This window comes from Pezoporus flaviventris, unplaced genomic scaffold, assembly GCF_033815535.1.
Source record: "Pezoporus flaviventris isolate CSIRO_AGI_PZ_B2104156 unplaced genomic scaffold, CSIRO_AGI_Pfla_v1 ptg000030l, whole genome shotgun sequence".
NCBI classification, from domain to species: Eukaryota; Metazoa; Chordata; class Aves; order Psittaciformes; family Psittacidae; genus Pezoporus; species Pezoporus flaviventris.
The window spans coordinates 6,740,583-6,765,883 of record NW_026892578.1 but is presented as its reverse complement, the minus strand read 5'-3'; the positions used below and the strand labels follow the sequence as shown (position 1 = coordinate 6,765,883).

Here is a 25,301-nt window from a genome sequence, read left to right as displayed (position 1 = left end):
CTGCAAAGGGCCGTGCCCCCCTCGCCCGCTGCGCCGTGGTGCGCTCCCGCAGCGCCCCGCTTCTGAGGCCCCGGCAACCACCACACACCCAGCACCTGCTGCTGCTCCGTGACTGACCCCGACCCTGCACCCTCACAGCCCTACGGGAGGATGAGACATCGCGGCGCCTCCTAGCCGTGAGGCGCAGATGTCTCGCCCCATTGGCTGCTGCGCTGCAGCGCCCACCCCTCCCGCCCTGCGCTGGCGGTGGCTGCCCGGGGTGCTGCCGTCACGGCGGGGGCTGAGGGGGGCTTCCTTTCTCTTTACTTTTCCCCTTCCTCTTCTGCTTTTCCCCTTCCCCTTCCATTCCCCAGAGAGAAGCTGGGGGATACTCTACCGTGCAGCCCTTTAAGGAAAAAAACACCAATGCCGTCACTGGTGAGAATGGCAGAGCGTAGAAAAAAAATCTCGGCGCATGACTAGGATGAGTCCAGCCTGACCTATGGTAACCCAGACACATGGGGTTCACCCTGAGTTAAGGGAATCTGCCCCTTAGCTTCTTCGGAGCCATCATAAGCCTGAGGCTACATACACAGTCCGATAACTTGTCACCCAGAGAAGTAAACATGTTTTCAGAGACATTGTTCAGTTCAGAGGGCAATATATATATTTTCAGAAATACACACGTAAATGCACAGATACTTGCACAACGTGGTTTTGAGGTAACTATTACATGTAATTTAGACACACAACCTCTCTGCAAGGTAAGTTTAGGCTAATGTGGTTCAGCCAGGGCATTTCTGCATCCAACTGTTCTGTGGACATCAGTAACTACTTAGCAGAGGGCTGCGATGTAAGGCAGTGTGCCACCAAAGAAAATGCACATCCTACTCAACTATTTAAACCATTACTTGCAACAACTTGCCATCAGTGTTGCCACTCCAAGGTGTAATATTTGTTCTCTCACACACTGGAGGCATCCTAAAGGTCTACTGAAGAAGAGGATGTCATTGCTTTGGTAGTGGCAAGGTGTTTGAGGAAGGAAGGACCTAAATGCATAGGAAATCAAGCTTTACTTATCCCACAAAAACAAACTTTGGGAAGTGTGTTCATCATCTGTTTATATAGACAGGTCAACTAAACTGCACTTATGAGTGTCAAGATCTCTGTTGTGGATAATTTTACTGTCAGATCTGTTTCGGTTGGGGGACTTCATAAACACCAAAAGCATTTCCTTGGTAATAAAAGCAATGTCTACATTTGGATGATTTTCTGTTTCACTTGTACGCCAGACAACCTTTTATGATATAGAACAGTTTTAGAATGTCAGAACCAATAATACAAGCTACAGTTCTTCTGATGGTCTGACAACCAGTTTATATTCCTTCCTTCCCCTCACAATTTAAATGCATTAGAACTTCCCTACATACCCCCCCCACCCCAATTAGCTGAAATAATAGTAATGGTAATTAGTAAAATTAGTATAAAATTTTTATTATTATCATCATCATCCTAGTTAAAAGGGGAATTAACACTGAAAAGTGTGCCTGCACACTTGTATACTGATTGACTGTGTGTTGATGTAATTAAACCAAAGAGCTTCAGAGACTTAAACCCTTGGGTGGGCAGGATTGACCAACTCATGTTCATGGGGTTTGCTCAAATTCTCTATAACAAAATCTGCTTTTTTGTTAATACTATTAACACAAGTAAGAAATTCCTCTGAAAGTACTGTAAACAAATGTAAATAAATTATAATATTTCAAATGCAAAAATGTTGGTAATGCACCCAGATCCTTCTCTGGACACTGCTCCTGCAGGGAAAAATAATCTAAAAAAAAGAATAATTTCAGCTGTTTTCTCCTCACCCTCCATTCCCCCCCCCCCCCCCCCCCGAATTCCTTAATTTGAAGCATTTTTTTCTTTCCCCTATGAAGGACATAGGTGAATTTGTATGTAAAAGGTATCAGCTGGCATATGTCCAGAAAGTAATGAAACAAACAAAACTCAGATAATCTTAGATAAAACACAGTATGTGTTTATTGAGAATTCTCAAGAGAAAGAAGAAAATACTTTCATTGTTAAACAACTGACGTGGCAACACTAACTTTTCATTAATCAAAACTTTATGTCCACCCAGCAAAATAGACGTCGATCTGTTTTAACTTTCAACATTCAAAATTAGTACTTTTAAAGGAATATCAAGTGTCCATGAAAACCCTATTAAAAAGATGTTCTCATTCACAAGTTGAAAGTGATAGCCACAAAGTTCCTCGTTTGGTTTTTGTGTTGTCAAAATGCTTCCATATTTAAACTGTTGTATATTAGAATTTCTTACCTTCAGGATCAAATTAAGATTATGGTAATATCCTCAGTAACTGCTATATATCCGTTTCATATATACTTTAAATAAGACGGTATTTGACTTTATGAGAAGAGTAATTTTTCAGATGATGTCTTTCAATAATTTAATAAACACAAAATCATGCTTACCTCCATCTAAATGGAATTTCTGTCAGAAAAAGCATCCTACACATATAAAATGGAGATAAAAACACATGGAGTCCCTCTGTGCTTTGAAGAGTTTTCTAAAATGCCCGTATTGCAGAATTACATTGGTGAACTACTAGTTTGTCCAGCTTTCATCTGTATGTCATTCATTTGCTAGTATTTTGAATCAGTTACTGAAATTAAGGCACAGAGACTGGAAAAGTGTTAGTTTTTGTTGATAGATTTGTCTACATAAGGACATTTGTTAACATGGCGAGGCTGATCAAGAACAAGGGAAAAAGATGAAACAGCCTTGTGGCAAAACTATCTCAACCATACTTGCATATATGTATGAAGTTTAAAAATTGGTGTGACATAGATTTTATGGAACAAAGTGTCACAGACTCATTCTAAACGATTCAGAAAACTTTGTACCTATTTCTCCTTTACATATATTATGAATAATATGGTTCTTTCTTAAAAAAACAAACAAACAAACCATGGCAGATTAATGCTTTTGAAGGCTCTTAGAGCAAGGCCTAAGTTTTCAAGAAGAGAAACAAAATTTACATCAGATTCCAGCTCCTGAGAGAATCTAAACATCATTTCAGTAATAAATAAATTAATAAATAAATAAAATCAACAAGTGTTCCTCTCATTTTTTATTCTTTTAACAGTGGTTTATCAATTTACATGTTCTTTTCATGCAATATTTTAAAATTAAGACTTAATTTTCCACCTGTAACCCTTTTCACTTTGCTAGAATTCAGACATAAACATAAAGGAAAGGCACTCAAATTTTTAATCCTTTACACAACTTCCAGTTTTACTTAAACATTATAGAAAATACAGAAATATCATAGAATCAGATGAATGATAAAATGGTTTGGATTGGAAGGGACCTTAAAGTTCATCTAGTTACAACCCCCTGCCATGGGCAGGGACACCTTCCACTAAACCAGGTTGCTCAAAGCCCCATCCAACCTGTCCTTGAACACTTCCAGATAGGGGGCAGAGTGGGCATCTATATACTAAATATACTAATGAAACCCAACATGTATTAATGGAAATGTCAATTTCCTTATTCCTATTCTATCTGAAGTATTAAGTATTTTGGGTAATTTTAAATATCAGGAAAAAAAAAAACCCTGTTCAGTGACTCAAATGCTCCCAAACCAAAATATTTCCATCTTTAGCTTATATTAAATTTGATTTCTTTGTTGCTTGAAATAACTTCTGAATCAATGCAGGTTGGAGAGCTCAATAGAATCCCTGGATGTTTTAATCATGTCTTTGATGACATAAAGCTCAGGGTGCAAGAGGGACGTCAGATGAAAGGGAGCAGGACTGCAGGGTCTCAACAAAACGTTCATTAGAGGAAGATTTCCTTTTGTCAGTGTGAGAAAGTAGAAAAACACTGTCAGATCTGTGGGTCAGATGTCACCCATCAAAGGAGACTGTGATCAGAGGGCAATTCTTCTTCCAGTGATTTAGACTGTAGCCCCACCTGAAAGATGAAGATTTAACATTCAATGTGTCCATGATGGATGCTCTTTGCCAGGTTTTTGGGCTTTATTTGCCTCAGTTCTGGTAAGACAACAGGCAGGAACCTCATATCTCCAGATATGTATAGACAGCCCTCCCCATTTTTTCTAACTTCACATTTCCAGAGTTACATGGGATTACTGACCTGACGCTTTGCTTAAACCACGGCCATTCAGACAAAGGAAAATAAGAAACTGTTGGGACCCTGATGGCACAAACATCTGTTTGTGATGATAGCCTTCACAGTACTGACCAATCTATCCCAGGGCATCTCAGGCCATGCTCTGGCTGGATCTCCCCTTCCCAAGCTTTACCCCAGCACCTAGGAAGCAGTGGCTGCACAGAGCCCACCATGGCATCTCCAGGCTGAGTCTTTCTGAATCACATGGGGATTCCATATCTCTCAGTAATGCCTGTGAAGCTGTACACACCTCCTGTGTCTCACTCATGTCATAATTGTTAGTCCCATTATAGAACAAATAAGGTGAATTAAAGGTTTGAATTGACCTCTATGGCAAGGGCAGGATGCCCACCAGGCCAAAGCTGAAATGGGGGCCCCAGCCAGAAGGTACATGGGGTGCCCCAGGTGAGGCGCAAACAGAGCCACAATAGTCAGTTACCTCTGTGGTGGCAGATACTTCACATCATGTAATTTTCTTCATAAAGAGACTTACATCCAATTTCTGACCACATTATGGCTTCCTATACTTGTCCTTGATGAAGAACATTAAAATTACCACTCTCTCTTACCACAGAGGGTTTTTAGGATGAGATTTTCAAATGCCCTCAGCCCTGAGCTTTTTCTGCTCCCACTGAAATTGTCTGTAAAATTCACATCTACCCCACCACTAAATCATCATGGAAAGCGGGAAACTGATTTGGTCTTACCCTGTGGTTTGAAACAAAGTTTCTTGTTCTTGTAAGCAGAGTAGGCTGCTATGGATCCAACAACCAGTATTACAAAAGCAGAAATTATAGGAGATGTAACTCCAGCTATTAATCCTGAATCTGTAGAAAAAGTAAAGAGTTCTTTTTCAGAGACATCAAAATGGTTTCACTTACGTGTATTCTCTACTAAGGTATGCTTTTGCCAAACTATGAGAATTGTTTGGTGAAACATTAGAAATTCATTAAATAGAATTAAGTAGAATATTAGAAATCATGTTACATTACAGATGGTGTGAAAAAAGTGTCTTAAAGCCTAATGTAGTGTATGTATTACTTTTATAAGACTAACATTTTATGATGATATAAAAAAATTAAAGAATACATTATTTACTATACCCGTGTTTCCTCCATGATTGAAATTGTGCTCCTCTTCTCCTGGAATAGAGGGTGAAATTTCATCAAGAAATGTGCTTTATCTTGTTTTGACAACAAAGTCTTTACTCAGTGAAGTGTCATTTCATACAGGAGGTGAAAGGGGGCAGCTCATCAGGACTTTGAGAGAGGAGCTCCCTTTCCAGTCCTAACTGCAGCTGCACTGGCTGAAGGAATAACCATCCATCCCCCTGACAATTTTTGGAGACTATTATCCTCTAAAAACAGGATAATACTTAACAGCCTACATCAAGCTGATTTCACAGGCTGATTTAGCATAAGATCATAGGCACCGTTCATCTGCTTGCAGTTCTCAGCAGAAGACCCTTGCTTGTGGACTGTCCTAGCTGAATTCAAAGGGATAAATCCTGCAGGGTTCTGGCATATGCCAGAAAGCTACAAAATGTTTAGGAATATAAGCTAGAGTTCAGACTCAAAGTCATGGCTTGTGGAGAAGGACAATCAGTCTAAATAAAAACAGCAGTGTCTTGTCCTACACCTTCAGTGACAGACTATTGCTAAAGCGAAAGTGGCCAGTTCTGAGTTACAAGTATTAGGGAGAAGCTGCAAGAAGAATTAGCAAATACTACCTGTTATGTGTGGTGGTAAAGGCTTCCCATCAAGGAGATCTGAGTCATCAAAACCTCCTGCAAGATAAAGATTAGGATTTCTATTGCAAAATGTCTGAACTCTGGTAACCCCTTCTGCTCCCTTGTCTGGTCCTTTTGCAGTGTTCTGGGGACGGCTGAGGGACTTTTGAAATTCCAGCTTTGACATGATGGGTGGATCAAGGGTCTTCCACTGAATGGTCACCTATTCAAATTCACCTGAACGCTGGAGTACTAAAACTGTTGCTGCTCTGCCTTTCTGCATCTGTATTGGCACCTGTGGGATGTGTGGGCTTGGGCTGTCAGAGACACAAATCCTTGTACAATATGGACATCTCAGATCTCAGCAGTTCCTGGAGCAGGAAGCCAGTGGAACCTTTCCAGGAAGACCTGCATAAGGACTCCAGAAGGGCCTGATCATAGTTCACAACTACAATCATACCAGAAGTAATTATGGGATACATGGCGGTAGCTGGGATAGGTCTCCCACTTCCACTTCAATTAAGTGTGTGTCTGGGACCACACTCGAAAGCAATACAGGCTTACATCCACCTCCCCAGTCCCACGGCCATCTCAGATGCATATCTCAGTATAGATTTGAATGTAGGCTTACCAATGCCCTGTGGCTAGATGTCAAATTTGAACCTTAGCGTGGCTCAGTGTAGACATATCCAAACCAAAAAGGCAAGCAAGATGAGTGTTAGTCTCATGCCGCTTAGGAGTCAGTGTCCCACATTTTGGGCAGACCACTAAAGCTTTATGGTACCAACACTAAAACTCGGGAAAACTTTCCAAACACTGTGTCAGGAACAGTGACAACAAAAGGCAGATGGAGGGAAGTGGTGATAAAAATTATTAACAAAGAAATAAGAAAGTAAACTATTCAAAATATTTACTCAGAATAGCTCATTGTGCTAGGATTTCTTAGAAGAAAATATTCTTACCAGAAATACCATGGCTCCCTGGTCGTGGTGGAAGAGGTGGGTATAAAGGTTTTCTTGAGATGTCACCTACTGATAATTAATATTGTTAGATGGTTGGAGAGGCAAAACAGAAAGCTGTAAATAAAGAGCATGATAACCTGAGATTTTATGCCTATTTTTAATTTGTCCTCCTGTGAGTTAACAAAAGGATCTTGAAACCAGTTAAGAAGTCTCAAGCAACATATCAACAAATAGGTGGCTACTATAACTGGTTAGAAAGTGAAAACAGAGCATTTGCAAAATTAAAATGACACAAGAATTCATAAAACTATTGAAGGAGAGTATTTCCTGTGTTTCTGGTAAGTGCTAGCATTGTTTAATGCTGACATCTGGGAAGCACAGTGTGTTATTGTAGGTGTCAGGGGTGCAGTTAGCAGAGCTGACAGAGAAGCTGGTGTTCCAAGCTGGGCAGGAGACAACAGGTTATCTCTGTATCAGCAGGTATCAATAAGATTTGCAGATTAGTTTCATCTAACGTATTCTGAATTTATCTAGCGCACGATGAATTTTCTACTCTTGAACAGTGCAAAATGAACTCAGACTTGAGCTTTGTTGCTTAGGACTTTGTGCTGGTATTTGGCCTTAATTTTTACAAAAGGTATTATAAAGAGATGCATCGGATAGAGAGAGAGATCTGATAACTAATAGCAGTTTCCAGACTGGACTAAAAGTGATGGTGTAGCAAGAGCTGGCTCAGGTCTAAACCTGACAAAGTTAACATCCAGGGCTGTTACTCTGTGTATCCATACTGGGTCCTTTTTGCTGTCCTTTCCTCAGCCAGTTCAGTCACATATTAAACTGTTCTCAGAGCCAGACAGTGAATTTAGCTCCGAATAAATTAAAACTAGGTCACAGAAATAAATACCAGTTTCCCTTCCTCTCCTTGAATCTTTCTTTCTCCTTCAATACATGCCACATGCCCTTTTATCATGTTTTCTTCTTGCCCAGCTGCTAAATGCAATGCTTCTGTTTGGGAGTACTATTTAGATTCTGATTCAGTAAATTATTTAGATACATGCTTAACTTCGTGTGAGTTCATCCTGCTGCAGTCAATAGATTTTAGGTAGAGTCTTAAAGCTTTGCTGAATCAGACTATGCCCAATTAACTATATTCAAAAGAAGAAGAGACTTGTTCTCTTCCAGGTCTCTGTGTAACAAACCAAGACTCACCAGTGCACAAAAGCAGAAAACTACTGATCCCATTATTCATTATTTTTATGGTGCTGCAGCACTTATTCAGTCTTCTCTAATTATAAGAAGATATATTTTATATCTGATATTTTATATCAGAACTATTGATAGTGAGGTAGATGTCATTAATCCTATTATACTCTGTATGAATATCAATTAAGAAGCTGAACTGAAAATGGAGCAAATAAATAGAAATAAAGGAAAATATCAATTGCCATTCTCTGAATTAAAAGGTGGGTTTTAGTAAAGATACTTAAGATATTCATTAACAATTGAATCAACACCCACCCTCTTATAACAGCACTCATTAAAAACTTGCAGGAATGGAACAATTAGTACAGGCAGGAAGAAATGACAATATAAACATAAGAATTAGAAAGAAAATTAGATTCAGCTTTATGAAGTGCAGGCTAATATGTCATTCAAACACAGGTATGAAAAGCCCCAGGAGAACCTGGAAATTTGAAAACCATGGAAATGGGAAAGAATAGTGTAAATAGTATGATTCTCTAAGACTGAAACATGAGTAAACCAAACCACTGCAACTGGAATCATAATTCAGAGGATCTGTGCTGAGAAGTAATTCTTTTGGGTAGCCTTGATTCAAGTGGAATGCAAAAATTCCCCAAGTCAAGGATTTCCCATACCTACACAGCTCAGCACAGCACCATGAATTCTTCCTACATCAGGTCTGGATGTTATAGAAACACTTGGAAGTGGCAGCGTGTTACAACAGCTTGAGTGCTTCAAGCTTTAGCTATATTGTGCCATCAACGCTCATCTCTAATACATTCCTTCCTGCATTTCTGATTTGTGATCAGCAGAGCTACAACAAGCTCATGCCTCCCTCTATCCACTGTTACCTCTGATTGCTGACCTTAGACTCATTTTTGGCAGCCGAAGGAATGACTGCCATCACCTGATTTCTTCTACCTGCTGTCAGAGGCCACCACCCTGAACGGTGCTGCACAGCTGAATGGGCAGCACATCCTCTCCCCAGCCATGACTGTGGCAGCCTGGCATGGTAAAGTAAACCAGAGCTGACTTCAGCACACACAGGTAGCCAGCCTGCAAGGTCCCATTGCTAGCAACCAAACACAGCCCATCCTGCTGGCCCCACTCTGCGTGATGGCCTCTGCCAAAAGGGCCTGCATGTACAGGAGTTGTAATGACTCACACTACCACAGTTCTGCCTCCAATCACTAAATTTCTTTTCACAAATCAGGCAGACTTCTGAAAAAGACTATAGAAAAAAGCCTTCATTATATTGAGAAAAGAAGACAATACTCACCCCCACCAAGAGCATCTCCTAAGTGCAGATCGTTGTCTAAAAATGAAAAGGAGGAAGATGTAGAGAAGTGCGTTACACACCATTCTTGAAGGAAGTGAAATGTCAGTTTTAGTAGAAAATGTACAACTGAATGAAAAGCAACTTTTTCAGGTCAGACCCACAAATGCAAATAAGGCATTACACTTTTCTTGAAAACTCTTATAGAATTTAATATTTGTCCACACAGTAACTGAAAAATGAAACAATATTTTCTACTCAAAATACAAAAGATTTTTGCCTGCTTTAAATAAGCTCAGAATAAATATCATAATGGAAGTAAGATCAATAACTCTTTAATATGTCTGCAAATGCATAAATGAAATTTGCCATGTTAAAATATTAAAATATCTTTTTTAAATATACTTAAGTATTAACAATGATGTCTGTTGTTAAAATTTGTGTATGCATGTTTGGCTTAAGTCCGATTTGTAGAACTGCAAAAACTGACTATTCATTTCAGAACGAACACTGGGAAGTAATAAACCTACTTGGGGAGCGAGATTGAATCAACTAATTTTTGTAAGGGTCGTGGTGACATAAAAAGTTTTGCTTCAAGCAATCTTATGTGATAGTTTGGCTGGGAGACTGCTTTTCTTTGGCTGAGCTATAAAGGTTTTCACATATATTTCGATGTTGGCATGTGCATGTTACTCAGTGAACAAACAGGCTATGACTATTCCCCCAGCACTGTACGTGTGTTCCACTGTACCTGGGATGGAACTTCCATTCAGTGAACAGTTTGTTTATGAGCTGGAGATGCATAAACAAGAGGAACTCCATTTCAACATGCTGGTGTGGGTACGACTATGTGGGTGACATGGTAGGGTGTGTATGGAATGACGGTGAGCTCTGAAAGGTCACTGAGTGATAGGCAGAAATATGTTAGATGAATGTCATAACTCCAAGAATCCCTTTCCTTCTCATTATAAATGTGGAGTGGTAGAATGAATCAGAAGAAAAGAGATGGCAAAATCTACGTAAATTTTTATACCGATGCTTCTTGCCACAGAAAATTAGATAGACACTCAACTGGGGTTTTTTTTTCCATTATAATTGTGCCGGAACTCCCAAAACCCAGTAAAATCCATCCAAATACAACACCAAGCAGAACTCTGCCTTCTTGTGTTCTTTATATCCAGAGGGAGTGGGAAGCTGATTTTGAACAGTATCTAGTCTCAGTTATGCAACAACTTCTAAATGTTTTGATGTCACCAGGAAATCTGGCAGGAAAATAATCAAATTCATACTACATGACTGGGCTTTTTCTTGTCAGGTATTGCTGCTGTCTATATGTGGCCAGCAGAAAGTTGCATTTCAAAAATACCTTTACCTGTCAAATGCTAACAATAAGAAGCAATAAACTGCAAACTGGGTTCAATTTATTGTCAAGATGAAGAAGTTAGATAAAGTGTAGGGTTCTGCTCTGGAAGGTTCATGCAGAGATTTGTTTCAGAAATTGTCAGGCTGCTATGAAATACAAATGGAAATGCACATGTCTGTAGGGACCAGAAAAACAGTTGAGCAAAGGGTTAAAAGAACAGACAATAAAGGTCACCCTTCCCAGCTGTAAAATTGAGGAATGTGTCGTGTCTGTCAAAACCACCAGGCCTGTGCTCTGATGACAGCACAGATGACTTGTCATCAGAGGAAAAGCAGAAGGGCACTCTAAAGCCAAAGGTAGCAGCATACCACCTATTCCACTACCTCTCCTTTTCACCCACCCACACTATAGATATAGTCTGTGTACCCCAAATAAGCAAAAACACCAGGCAGCAACCTGGCCTAGGGTTCAGAGTGCTGAAGTAAACAAGATTATGAAGCAAATGACCTCTAGTTGGTGACTCTTAAGAGGTGTAAAATATCTGTACATAAACCAGCCTGTGATTTCTGATCTAGAATAACCAAAGAGATGGCATAAGTATTCAGTAGCTAGCATGCTACACATGACACTCAACAGACCACCTAAGCACACACATCTTGGCGCTCATGCGTATGTGGGTTTGAGCATATGGCTGAATTAAATCAATGGCAGCAAGAATGTGAGTGGGTAGCTTTTTTAGATTTTGTAAATAAACATCACCTTCTACTAAATTTTGTGTTGAATGTTGTTACACTAGATGGCAAGCGCCTACAGGAGAGCTTCATCTCAGGCAGAGGTGTGTGGGAAGTGATGCCTGGAGGACACAGCCTCTACAGTAAATTGCTTCAGCTGAGCCAAAATCATCATCTCAGCCAGCCTCATTTCTCAATGATACTGGCTGAATGAGACATAGAGGAAACCCTGAGGTTAAGAAGCAGCATTAGGCAGATACTAAGATATACTTTTGTATTAAATTTCTGCACTCTCAAATCCAATAATTGATTTTTAGCACTTTTTTTTTTTAATAGTTTTAATTGTTTTTACACTCCCTGTAATCCTCTTCAGTGCTGAAAGAGATCCTGACATGGGCTGGAAAACATGGAGTTCTTCATTCCCAAGAATCAGTGAAGTTGACTCAGGTAGGTAATCATCTCATAGTCATACCTCTAACAGATTTTAAAGTCCCTAAAAATCAAATTCTTTTCACCTGACTGAGGCAGCTTCACTGTAGATACTGGCATCTCCAGCTTACCTGCAAACACAACTGAGGACAGTGTTTTAGGGCACAATTCAAGTAACCTACTTGAAATGTCTGTAGTAAGATAAGAACAAATCCGCATTTAGAGTGATATGACCATCCCTAGACATGCTGATTTCTCTCCACTGACTTTGAAGGAAGTCAGGACAGTAAGCTCAGTGGCTTAGTAGTATTTTACAACTGACACTTCTAACCTAGGCCAAACAAAGATTTCCTTTGAAAAACTAAGAGGGAAGGAAAAATGCAACCTTCACAGGATTTAGCAGCTGCCACATTCACAAAAAGCTGCTCATTTATTCAAAGAGTGAGCCAGAGAATCATGTGAGAATGTAACTGCTTTCATATACCTAAAGACTTACTGCAACTTTTATCCAGAAAAAGACTGACACTGTTGTGTGGGCTAAAGTTATCCTGCATCTCCCAATTCAGGCATTTTGTTTGATAGCCAGAAATTCTTTCAATATAATTTGGATGAAAACTCTGTTATCATTAAATTCCGTCACAACTGGATGTGTGGTTTTCTTCTTGTCTGGAGTTTGTTGTTGGTTTTTTTTTTAACAATAATGAGGTTAATTGAAAATCATCATTCTCAGGACTGCAGCTATAAACCTTTTGGTTCTCTCCACTGTTCAGAACTTTTTTTCCTTTCCGACATAGGTCTTTGTAGTGATCAATACTAGGTAATATTAAGCAAATACATGGGGAGAAGAAAGAATACCCAGATACCTTCTGATTCTTTTCCAAGTCCATTATCAAGCACATGAATATTTATGCTAAAAGACAATGGAGAAAAGAGTGGAAGAACAGTTACCCATGTTTGGCAACAGTTGCCCAGGGAGTTAAATACAGGCTGGAAAAGCATGAAGATCTTCAGGAAATAAAATGCCTTCACTGGCCAGTTACACTCTAAAGCCTTACTGGAAGCAGCATGTCCTTCCTTACTGGAAGAGATGTAATTGGTAATTGTCAAAATAACCCTCTTACTTTACACATAGAAGACAGTTTGTATTCACAAATGATCTCAGCTATGGCACTTTAGCAGATATGATCAAGAATCTCATGGGAGACAGTTTCTACCTATCTAAAATAAGTTATGACCAGTTTTGTCTTCATTACTTACTCAGCACAGGCCTTGTCGGTCTTCTGATCACTATAGGCTTCCTGGTAATTATGTCGTCTGTGGGACACAATGATATACCAATAAACAATAACAGCCTAATCTTTTTCAATTTCACAAAAGAAGGTATCTGCAAATCTAGACAGCTTCATTCATTAAACCTTTATGTATCACAGCAGAAGCCAAAAATTAAGGGATATGTTTTCAAAGCCTTTCTTGTTTGTTTGCTTTAAAGAATTTTTCAATTTTATGAAAGAAACATTGAACTCTAGCGTTTCTCAGTTCTTTGTATCTTTAACTTCAGTAGTAGCTACTTCATACTCCAGTCTTCAAGGAAAAGGACTTAAGTTATATTACTGGGTCTAAATGCCATGGTAAAATAAGAATAGGAGTTTTACCTACCTGGGTGATCAAGAGCATCAGCTAAATCAAAATCACGTTGACCTAGGAGGAAAGTGACAGAAGGAAAGAGACTAAGTCAGAGGGCAGGTTCCATGACCTTCAGGTCTGAGGGCTCTGGACAAAGCCAGAACACCAGTAAGAAACAAAACAAAAACCCATCCAAACAGGAGCAGGCACAGAGCAAGATGTCAGTTGTTGTCCCAGCACCATGTAGTCCTGAACGACCATGAGAAATGGGCTGATCTAATGCAAAGAAACTACTTGTTTAGGTAGTGCAATGAGGTGCTGTTCTCTTCTGTTATCCATGTTCAGCGGCTGTGCAAACATGCCTTTGAAGAACACAGGTTGCCTGTTACAGGGCACAGGGTCACAAGGTCTATTGCTGGGAGACTGCTGAAAGTAGCATTCAGCACGGTACTTGCAAACTAGAATCATTAGGTGAGAATTTTTAATGTCTTCATTATTGTTTTACTAGCTCAGCTTTACTAGCAAGTCTGCCTTGTGATCACTTGTAACATGAATCAATTCTTTCTTATAACTCTTCCTGTAACACGTGCCAGCAAGTAAAAGCTATAAAGATGTATTTACCTAATTTATTTTCTACTGTACCATAAAAAAACTGAAAGTGGAGAAAAGAGCCCTTCCTGTCCTGTGTTAGGTGACAATGATGTCACTAAATGTCACAGGGGGGCAACTAGCATCCTGACATTTGAAGTTAGCAGGCAAATGAAACTGGAAAATATTCAAAATGTATAAACTAAAATATATGATTTTGAAATAAACAAACACAGCTATTCATGTGAATTTTACTTTCCACTCTCTACAATCTGCCACTTTCCCTTTAATAACCAGCCTTCCTGAAACATCTCTTTGCAGAGTACATACCCATTAATTTTCATCCAGGCTGAAATTTCATCATCCTTGTGTTTGCACACCAAATACAAGATTAGCCTGTACAAACCCACAAAAAGTCACAGTGTGCCATGGCTTCCCTAAGCAGAAATGTTTTACTGTGCTCTATCGAGTAAGCCTCTTGATCAGGGTCTGTTTATTATCCCATCTAAGTGGCTTAATACCTAATTCTTCAATAAAGTGTTTTTCTTGGTAAGGCTTGAACACTTCACAGCAAGGGTTATAGAATGGCTTGGGTTGCAAGGGACCTTAAAGGTCATTGGGTTCCAGCCCCCAAGAAAGGCATCATTGCTCAAGAAGGGAAACTGAGGAACAGAGAGAGGCTGTCAGAGGTTCTCCAGCAACGCTCTGAGTTCAGCTCAGCCCTGACAGGTGCTGTCTGTCTTCATGGCATCTTCGCACTAATCACTGTTCCTGATTAATAGCTCTCACCTGTGTCAGAGAGCCCCTGGGAAGATTAATCGTCAGTGGCAAAACACTGTGTCAGCTTCAAATAACAATCAGTGTGGGAGCATAAAGTGGGAATGTCTTGATTCCTGTGAGGATTTTCATGTAAGTCTGTGAACTTAATTATAGCTGATGTCTTACAGAAAGGCTAAAACAAGGCTGGAATGCAGAATAGTGAATGACTTTAAAAGCAAAACTGTCCCTATAAAACATTATGACAAACCTGTGCTTGGAAGGGAAAAGCAGATAACAGAGTAAGGCTTTCCCTGTAATGTTAGCAGTGTAGCATTTCATCTCTTATACAATTGAACTGATCTTAGAGTGCCAGCTCATCCAACAATCTCTCCTTCCCCTGCCCTGGCTGCTCAGCCAACCTTGCCAAGTCCAGTAACCTTTGGACTGGGTCCTTAGCTGCGTTGCTAGTTTGATCTATATTCCCCTACTTGCAGGATGACGTCATGGCATTGCCTCTACTAATCTGGTCAAATTATATTTCTCTGAAGCATTTTTTTCAGTGCCAGCAACATGAGAAGTTTGACTGTCCTTTGGGTTTGTCCTCTGGATAAATCTTCATTCTTCATAGGCATCCCGAGCGCTGACAGAGGTTATCTGACCTGAGCCCTGCTGCTGCAGGGCACAGCTGGCAGGGCTCAAACCATTGCTCATCAGAGTGAGTCATGAGAAATCATTCTGTAACACTAAGGAGCTGTTGGCCAGACCAGCTCCTTTGTGGCAGGTCCTGACATGCAGGAAGTAACGATATGGAAAGCAGCTACAGAGGTCCTAGAGCTGCAAAGAGAATGTGACAAGTTTGTCTTGTGAAGGAAGACTCTGGAAAAATTCCAGGTAAAATATTTCTTTGAAGTTAGGGAAAAGAAAAAATAAATAAATAGGAAGAACCTCATCAAAAGATACTATAGAATTCAAGCAAGATGACACAGATGCTCCCAATTATATGAGAACCAAAGCAAAACAGCAGACTGAAACAGTTACTAATATCTGCCCTTCTGTATGATACCAACATTTCCCTCTCCTATTGTGTGTCATGTCTGCTCTGTTATCAAACAGATGAGAAAAGACAAGAGGTGATGTTTTAAGCCTGCAAAGGAGAAACAGAAGACAACTACAGGATTTTTAAGAATAGAAAAAAAGAAGCCTGAAAATCTGCAGGAATTATTCAGATTGGTTTGAGGTTTTTTAATTATATCTGATGATAAACCAAATAATAAAACCTCCCAGACACCAGCACAGAATGACTGACTGGGAGTAAGACAGGAATCTACACTGAAATCTGTTTGGTTGTGTAAATATAAACCTTGACAGATGGGCAAATTGTCTGTTGACATCTGTGCACCATGGTAAATGATATTCCAATAAACCAAAAGATTCCTTGGACTTCCATCCCAGCTTCTTCTGGTAATAACGTCAAACAACCGCAAGGAGTAAGATTTTGTGGAGCTGAATTTTAAATGCTCATTACCATTGCACCTAGACATTTAAAGAATGTAATTTGGGAGGATAACAGATGGTTAAATAGCTGAACAGCCCAGATTTCATCCACAAAATGGTGGGTCTACAAACAAAAACACATTTAGAGGCTCAGAGAATATTTAGCTCAATAGGAACTGGATACTTCAGGGAACTGTGAAGATGAATGACAATGGAAATAGATCAGTTAAGCTGTTTCACAGAACAAACAGACTGAAAGAAATTAATTTTCCACAAACAAAAATGGCCCTTTCTTTCCTTGGATGAGCTTCCATAATAGAAACAGCTGGAAACTTATGAAAATGAGAATGAAAGGAATTTCAGTGAGGAGAAAACAGCTTTGTTCCTTTGGGGGTTTTATTTGTTTGGGGTTTTTTTGTGTGCAGTTTTTGTTGGTTTGTGTGTGTGTGTGTGTTTAGTCTTGGTTGGTTGGGGTTTTTTGTTGTTTTGGGTTTGGGGTTTCTTTTTATTTGGTTTATTTTTTTTTAACCTGGATAAAGTTATTAAGAGGTTTAGCTATGCAGGAGGCATTATCTCAGAGTTATCTGTTATTACTGCTTTGGGCTGGTATGCTATTTCTTGGCAACACTTCCAGCCTTTCTTCTGGGAGTATCCCTGTTTTTACAAAGAAATGGAACTATTGCAGTGGTGTTTTTTCTTGGGTGGTCCACCATGATTCACAGCAGAGAATCTGAATAATGTTTATATGCTCCTGCCTGACATCACAGAGCAGTCCTTATCTACAAATAAGAAAGCACTAAACTAAGAAAGCAAGCCTTCCAGATGAATACACAGTTTGTATGGCAAAAGGACCTCTTTTAATCATGCTTATACTAGCTGCTCAAACACAAGGAACTAAACTACCAGCAGGATTTCTGCTGGCACTGCCAGCCTTATTTGGGATGTAATTCCCTCATCCCCACCCAACCGCCAGTAAAAAACTGTGTAGTAGACCTGGCCTACATAGCTAACAGTAGACCTCTGTAGCAGCCAGTCAGGGGAAAATAGACTTCATAAAGCCAAACATCAAAACATGGTAGTTTAAATGTCAAAGTTGCTAGATTTCTTTTTACAGGCATGATTTTTCCAGGTAGGATGTTTGCTTTCACTAATGCCCATACTTTCTATAAGCCTGTATAATACCATGTGTGGAAGCCCAGTGACATAAAATCCTTGTTAGTCTAATTGTTCTACTATGGAGACTATTATGGTTGCTCTTTGTTGCAGAGATCCTAAGCCAGCTTTTAATAAGTTTCTTTGAATATGAGACACATCCTGCTGAAGCATCATGGAAGTGAGGCTGTCCCACCCCACCAAAGCAGCACTCTACAAAGTCATGTCCTCAGGCATGTGTGCATTTAATGTCCACAAACTTTTTACAACATTAGTTTTCTGAAAACGCGTCCCACATACCCAGTCACTAAAATGCCTACAGCAGCATCTTTGTCTATGGTTTAATTTGTGACCTAAATGTTAAATGGATCCATCACCCTTTACCCGTGTAGCTGACTGATGACAAGGGCCTGAGGTCCCACAGTTTTTGAGGAGTATTTATGAGGAAGAAGGCTAGATTCTGCAGGTGGATGTCACCTATTCACCATTACAAATGTAGTCAAAAGTTTTCTGACGAAAGGCTACTGTGGCAACACTGCAATTTTACAATCTCTGTAAGTAGGCTCAGTCCTGCACTGGATAAAGATGAACACAGTTTGTGGCCATTAAAATGACCCACATTTAAATAGGGCATCATGAATATTGCTAAATAAGAGTCAGGTTATGAGACAAATGAAATTAACTTCTGATGCATTTAATATGCATAGTCTGGTATTAAGAATGAAACTAAGATCCATGAGAAAATGTGTTTCTATGTGTATATACATGTGTGGACATACATCTTAAATGTATATATGCACATGTGTGTTAGATAAATCCTTTTTTCATTAACATGATTAAATTATGGGCTTTGAGGGCATTAAGACTACCTGTGTTACAAATAAATTAGAAGCAACTAACTCAGAAATGTGAGCTAGATAGAAAGGAAAAATAAATTGAATTTACATTATTTTAAAACAAGACCAAAAATATCCCTTCAGTGTGATTAAATATGAATTGCTTTGTGAATACAATGAGCTTAAATCATTATGAAGCTGGCAGAGACTGAGGAAGAAGTGAGTGACTCACAAATGAGACCAAAAATTTTCTGAAAAGGAAGAATATGTTGCCAAAGCCACTCATGGGACCCAGTTTATGTTCTTTTTTTAGCTGAAATGGTAAGTTATTCTTTGCAGAGATCATTTCTGATTATTATACAGTCATGAGACATACTTCCCTGTAATGAGAAAATGGAATGTTTCCTCCCAGGTATGTGATTCAGAACATACCCATTTATTGGTTCAACTTTATTCAGGAACTCTGTTTGTTTAAAGGAAATTACTCATGTAAGAAAAGTTGTGGGAGAACATAAAGGCTTATACCCTAGAGTGGACATTTTGGACAAAATCTCGAGCAGGTACTATTTCTTTGATGTAATACACTCATGATCCATATTTCCTGATGAGGCTACTGTAGTTTTCCTTTCTATCATGGCCCTTTCATCCCATAAACAATGACTGCCATTACAGACCATTGATGTTAGGATGGAAACTGAGTTTGCTTTAAAATCTGTAATTAGCATCCAAGTTCCAGTCTGTAGACCACAGCATATGGACCTGATAATTGGCTTCGTGGTTTTTGTTAGGCCACTTCTGTTTACAGTTTGAATTCAAGGGAAATGAAAAGGTCTCCCTCACTTATTCATACAAGAACACATTTAAATAATCACCAGCAAATAAGATGCACTAATAAAGCAGGAGTGGCAGTACTGCTTTAGGTCTGTGCAGCATAGTTTCATCCAACATGAAAGAAAATCTTCTAGTTCTGTGGTGTTTGCTTTGCTGTGGACAAACAATAGCTGTTCAAAGGTAGCTGTCATTCTTTATGATGTGATATGTCCTGCATACATAAAATAGAGTATACATAATTTTCTATGTTTTGCTTCAGAATGAGTGCAGAAGAAGCTGTTGTATGCTGTAAAACTACAGGCAGAGCAAAAAAGTAGGGCTCTCCCATAAAGCAGCACCATTCATCTGAGCGCCTCAGGTTTTCAGCTTTGTGTCACAAGGAAGCAGAGATCAGGCCATGGCATGGGCTGCTCACCCAGAGCTTCAACCTGTTCCTGCATGGTTCAGGAAGCTGTCTACCCCTTTTCAGCCACTTGGTCTGAGAGTGTCAGGCTTAACAAAGGTCACGTTCCATGAGAACTGTACATGAGATAGGTTCAAACGAGAGACCAAGATGAGTGTTCCTCCTAAAGCCCTATATAGTGTGGCACAAGCAGCAGCTGCTCTCACAATGACCACTCACTGCCTAAGTACCAGCTGGCTAATCCAAGCTGTCCCAGATGGTGGGGTAGCGACAACAGAGGGAGCTGAAGATAATGCAGAAGGTCAGGGAGATGCCAGGCTTTGCTATTTCTGTTGCTCACAATTGTTCCTCTTCCCTGCATCATCCCAACTACACTGGTAAAATACGTGCAAAATACCCTTGGTTATGGGTAGACAGATGTCAGTAGGGCTATTCTGCAACTTAACATTGGGTTGAATTTGTTTCAGAGATTCTGTTATATAACTAATCTGTGCCCCCTGAGGTCAGCATAGGCCATCAGCATAATTATTTACATTTCTTCCAAAGGGGTTAGTAATCTGCCAAGTCAAACGGGACGTTCGGGGCATTTCACATTCTTTGCTTGTGTGTTGAAGACGCAAGACAAAAAAGAAGCAAGGCCTCCATCTTCTATCTTTCATACCATCAAGAATATGTTTTCTAGAAAACAGTAATGCTGGAAGGAGTTGCCGGACATCAGCAAGCAGTTCTGCTCAGCCACAGGTCCCTGTGGAGTCTTAGGAGCCACCTCCCATCTCATTTGAACTACATGAGAGAAGCAACCAGGCTCCCTTCACAGAGCTGAAGAAGCCTTTGCACATGCCACCAGTGTGCACAAAGAATCCTCTTTGAATGACCCTGAGCAGAGGGTGATTGAGCATCAGCTGGTATCTGAACTTCAAAAGCAGGAGACTCAGAAGAGGATCTGGTGGCACAGACTTCAGAGGAAACAGAGATCAAGAGTCTTGGCATGCAGAATGCTCTGCAGATCTGGGTTGGATTTCTGAACAAAGAGCCAGCCTTCTTTTGTTACCATTATGCTCAAGAAGCAAAATGTTCTGTATGATCTTTGCAAACAAAAATACCTATCTTGTATCTCAATTTCTGCTCCTTGCTGGTGGTAACCTGATAGAGTTAGAGTTGATAGTTACAGTTTTGATGTGGTATAGATTGTGATCTGGGAGATCGTGTTGTCATTAACTCCGAACTGTTCCTGGTGTGGAGTGTGTACCCCTGGTTCCTCCACCACTAGATGTAAGACCTGGGACATAAGGAAGGACTTTGATTTAATTTGTCTGCTAATCTCAATGCCTACTCTGGGCTTTGTTTTCATTTGATCTGGAGCATTGTTGCCCTTTGAAAATATATCGGTGTGATTTAGCTTTTAAAAGAAATTCCCCAGGAATTAAAAAATGTGTTGATTTCAGGCAAAGCTCAGACAGTGGAAGTGGGAGTGTTATATTTTCATAACCCATGCATGCCCTTTCTTTCAACTGGGATAGCCTACTTGGCGTTATGAGATACTGTACTACAGATGAGATTTTAGATAGTATTTTCCCACAACATTCACACATGTCAACCCCTTGTGGAAACAAAGGAAGACTAATCAAAACAATCTGTATCTCCTCCTAACCACGAGGCAAAATGCCACAGAAAGGCATATTTTTATTAGTTTTTAATATTGAAAGAATTATGGCTTTTATTTGTTTACTTACTACCCAATGGAAAAGGATTGACAAATCACTGCTGCAAACAATGGAGATATGCACACTGAAAACAGGCAGTCTGAGCACTGTTACCAGTCTTGCAATGTGGCAGCAGTGTATGAAAAGTGAACTCGAGAAAGTGAGTAACTGCACCAGTTATAAGCTCTTCCCAAGCCCTGGTGTTGCAACAGTTCTACTGCTGCTACAGATGATAGCAGCTCTGGTATCGGGAGTGAAATAGTTTTGGCACCCAGCAACAGAAGAACTCATTGTCTGACATATACCTTCTGATACCGTGAGTGCTTCAGCACGTACACAAAGGACCTCACATGGGGTGACAGCAAGGACTGGAGCTTGATGGAGCAGTATCAGAAAAACAGGACTGTGTTTTTCATCTATCTTATTCTGTCTTTTAACTCTAGTGAAAGCTACTTTATTCATAAAACTGTCACATAATGTCTCACATCCAAACAGGTCTGTAATTTTCTCCCATAAAGTGCCCAGCTAATTAACCAAGAATACAATTCATTTTGAGTTATTACAACATCTTTGTAAGCCTCAGCTGGACAGTAGTACATGGTTTACTAGTTAGCAATAAATGCTGTTCCCTTTACCTGTGTAGCATGTAATACCTCATGAAGTAAACTTAATATGTCTTAAACATCATCAACCTTTGCACTGTCTTTGTTACTGACTAAACATGTGATCTATTGTTTGATCTTGAAGACCATGGGTGTATAGGTTTTATCTCTATTGGGAACCTGAAGGGCATTTCTGAGCAGTCATGTCTGAGGGAGAGTCTCAGTTGCTTTCCAGCTGTGTAGGAAGCAGAGAGCCCTTTGCACAGCTGTCCCACTGCAGGTATGCACACAGATGTACAGCCCAAACAGGACCTATAGTATGTGTCAGACAGCTGCATTATCTCAGTTACTGGGGGGCTAGGACCTAAACTGTGTCTTACCACACTGCATGTGGGCCAAGCTGCAGTAACCAACATGGGGTGTTAGCATGAACTTCAGTGGAAGAAGTTTCTATGAGGTTTCTTTCATTTGGATTAGTCTAGAAGACACTCAGAAAACTAGCTGTAGGAGCTCAGCTTACATGGGGGATCTCATGTAACCTGCCTAAGCTTGGAAATAAAAGCCAGTGAATGTAGGTAAAAGTGTGGAAGACTGCAGCGAGCATGTAAGTTTCTGAACTGCATCAGGTCTCACTTTTCTTGTGCAATGTGGTCTTTGGGTATGTCACGTTTCTGTTGAGATGTGCCTGTCAAGGCCATGTAGCCAACTAACTGAAGATAGCAGGACATAAAAGAAATGCTAGATGGTAAGAGAAATGATGCAGTGTGCTCTAGCTGTGGTGGTACAGTAGATTCTAGAAGTTAGAACAGTTAAAGGTTAGGTAAGAATTAGGACTGCGTATACAAAGATGAATCATGTCACAGACATTCCCATCATAAGGACTTAGACCAGCTTTTTACCAGCACGGCCAGCCCTTCCTCATATCATGTCTTAATTGGGACTGAGAAGTGATTCCTGAAAATGTCCCCTGAAACATGGAGGGTTATACTCTTTGATGATAAAATTCAGTGACTGTTGCCATAGACTTATAATAATTCATTTTGCTTTTTAAAGTGGCTTAAATAGTTTCCACAGTTGCAAGACTGCCCGAAGCCCACAACGTCTTTCAGCAATGATTCCTTCCCCAAAGCAGTGCCTGAACTGGCTCTAAATTATCACATGTAGAAGGCAAGAACGGTTAGGCTGACTATCCTTGTAATTAAAATGCTAGAGTGTAGGGCAATTGGGTTGCCCATGCTCAGATTGTTTGAACAGAAATACTCAACACAAGACAATCCTCCAGAACAAGAAAGTCTGCATACCAGTGGTGAGAGACCATGTGAGTCACTGCTGTTCACAACATATTGCAGGGCAGCCCAGCACAGTCCTACTGCTCTGCTGTTTCTCCACCACGTTACTTGCTGAAGACCTCTAAATAATTCCTTATTTGTGAAAATGGAACTTGGGCACTAATTTAAGGCAAGTTTTTTCTCTGCCCATCACTGCAAGGTCTCCCAGGGACTGCATTTAAATCGGGGGTGGTGGGAGGAGGAGCAGCAGCAGCTATGTTGGAACTAGCGGTTAGTGAATGACTTCTTGCTGCAGTCAAACACTGCACTGCAAGTTTCTGAAGTAATGCTAATGTACAAAAAAGAAAAGATTACAAGTACACTACGTAGCACATGCACACAAGGATGATCCTATTTGGTCTGATAGCCAAAAAAGCTTTACAGAATGTTTTGCTAAAAGAAAATTGCATTTGAATATAGAAAAATGACTCAGTGTGAAAGGACTAAATTTTCCCAACTGCTATTCATTCATCAAAAATATATACAAAGTATATTCAATTCTTCATTAACCCTGCATGAAACAAAGAAAGTATGCTTGTGTGTGGAGTTTCTATATTCAGGAATGTGTTGGCTAAGGTAAATAAATTATTAATTTATAATTACTAAAGGATGAGCACCAGTATGCAGGTATGAGCATCCTTTAAACTGAATCAGAATTTGTTTTTACAATATAACTAACACATTTCAATAACTAAGAAGAGCTGTATAAACATGAAGTAAATAGTTGACTAAGGATCTGTTTGGGAACTTCAAACTCCCTTGGAACCTCTCATTTTACAGCTTTCATTTTAAAAGTTGATACTCAGCTCTAAGCTTGTCAGTAATTTTAGGGCAGCAACACTACAGAGGAAATAAGAAATTATAACAAATAAACAGACTCCAACTAGCACAGCTGTTATGAGCAATCATCCAGAAGATACGTATCTCCTTAGAAACTGCAGAAGTACTTATCTAAACACTCTTGAATGCTTCTCGTGAAACGAGTAACAAAAATAATGTCAGCAAGCATTTCTAAATAAACAAACTTTTTTTTAGGGGTTAGGGTTTAAGTTTTTGTTGTGTTTATTTCATTTTAATAATCATGCCCTAGAAATAAGCCAAGGTGAAGGTCACTTACCTCTTACATAGACTAGAAGAAAGCCAAGGCACAGAAGAAGGATACTTTTGAGTTTCCCCATTGTCTTCTATGCAGTGCCTTGATTGTCTTTTTTCCAAGCAATGATGGTAGATGTTGCAACTGCAGCGCCAAGGTTTGAGGGAGACACTTGGAATCAGCGGCTCTGTCCAAAGAGTTCTCTCACCATCACACCCAAACACCACAGAAGTCCCTAAAACCTCTTCTAGTACAAGACAAGCAACAAAAGCAAACAACCCCGCTATGGCCAAGCTGTGAGCAGCACCGTAGGTGCTCCCCGCCCTCTAAGAAATCTATTTATCACCCAGGCAGGGAGCGTGGATTGCTGGAGAACCAGCGGCAGCACCCAATGAGGAGGGAGCCGTCGTGCTCTGAATCCACCTCCTTCCCGGAGGGAAAGCCAACCTGTTTGACATCCTCGCCTTCAAAGCAGGGTGTGGTGCTGCGGGAGCTCAAGCAGCATGTGAGAGGAGACTGGCCTCCTCTGAAGTGTAGTTGGAAGAAAAATCTCTCAGATAGATTCTGTCCTCAAAGTGCTGCTTCCCTGCTCAGGTGTTGGCTGAGCAACAGCTGATCATAAAGGCAATCTTGTCAGAGTCCTAACTGCTCACTCGAGTCTCCATGCTGGGGAAATGGAGGCCAAGAACCTGCTTTGCAGAGACCTGGGAATTGTCTGCAGGAGGAAGACAAAAAAGTTATATTTTATAAACTTTTAAAAAGTGATACTGCACTACCGAGGTATGCTCACCACCTCGGCAGATGCTTGCCTCCAGTAGATAACATTGTTTGTCGTGATTTTTCCATTGATCTAGATATATTTTTAAACATAAATATCCTACATGGAGAGAGATCTCAGTGCCGAGTGTCAGAGCACAAAGCTTTGGGAAATCATCCATCCATCCATGAACATAGTTTAAAAT

General features: G+C 40.1%; 1 protein-coding gene across 1 annotated transcript; it reads right to left on the bottom strand.

Moving 5' to 3' along the window:
• Positions 1–2,100: 2,100 nt before the first annotated feature.
• Positions 2,101–25,055, bottom strand: XG (Xg glycoprotein (Xg blood group)). The gene is made up of 9 exons (XM_061459833.1): positions 24,364–25,055; positions 13,584–13,625; positions 13,185–13,241; positions 9,408–9,443; positions 6,887–6,952; positions 5,925–5,981; positions 5,299–5,337; positions 4,903–5,022; positions 2,101–3,976 (listed from the first exon to the last, which is right to left on the bottom strand). Exons 1-9 carry the CDS (start codon positions 24,422–24,424, stop codon positions 3,960–3,962), a joined length of 495 nt encoding a protein of 164 aa, XP_061315817.1. The 5' UTR covers positions 24,425–25,055; the 3' UTR covers positions 2,101–3,959.
• Positions 25,056–25,301: the final 246 nt, after the last annotated feature.

Bases quoted from the DNA above. Each gene is read 5' to 3' on its own strand.
- XG (XM_061459833.1), bottom strand. From the start codon at position 24,424: ATGGGGAAACTCAAAAGTATCCTTCTTCTGTGCCTTGGCTTTCTTCTA. The intron at 9,444-13,184 runs GTAAGTAATGAA...TTTCATTTTTAG, and splicing joins ACCGACAAGGCCTGTGCTGA to ACAACGATCTGCACTTAGGA. The intron at 6,953-9,407 runs GTGAGTATTGTC...AATTATCAGTAG, and splicing joins AGGAGATGCTCTTGGTGGGG to GTGACATCTCAAGAAAACCT.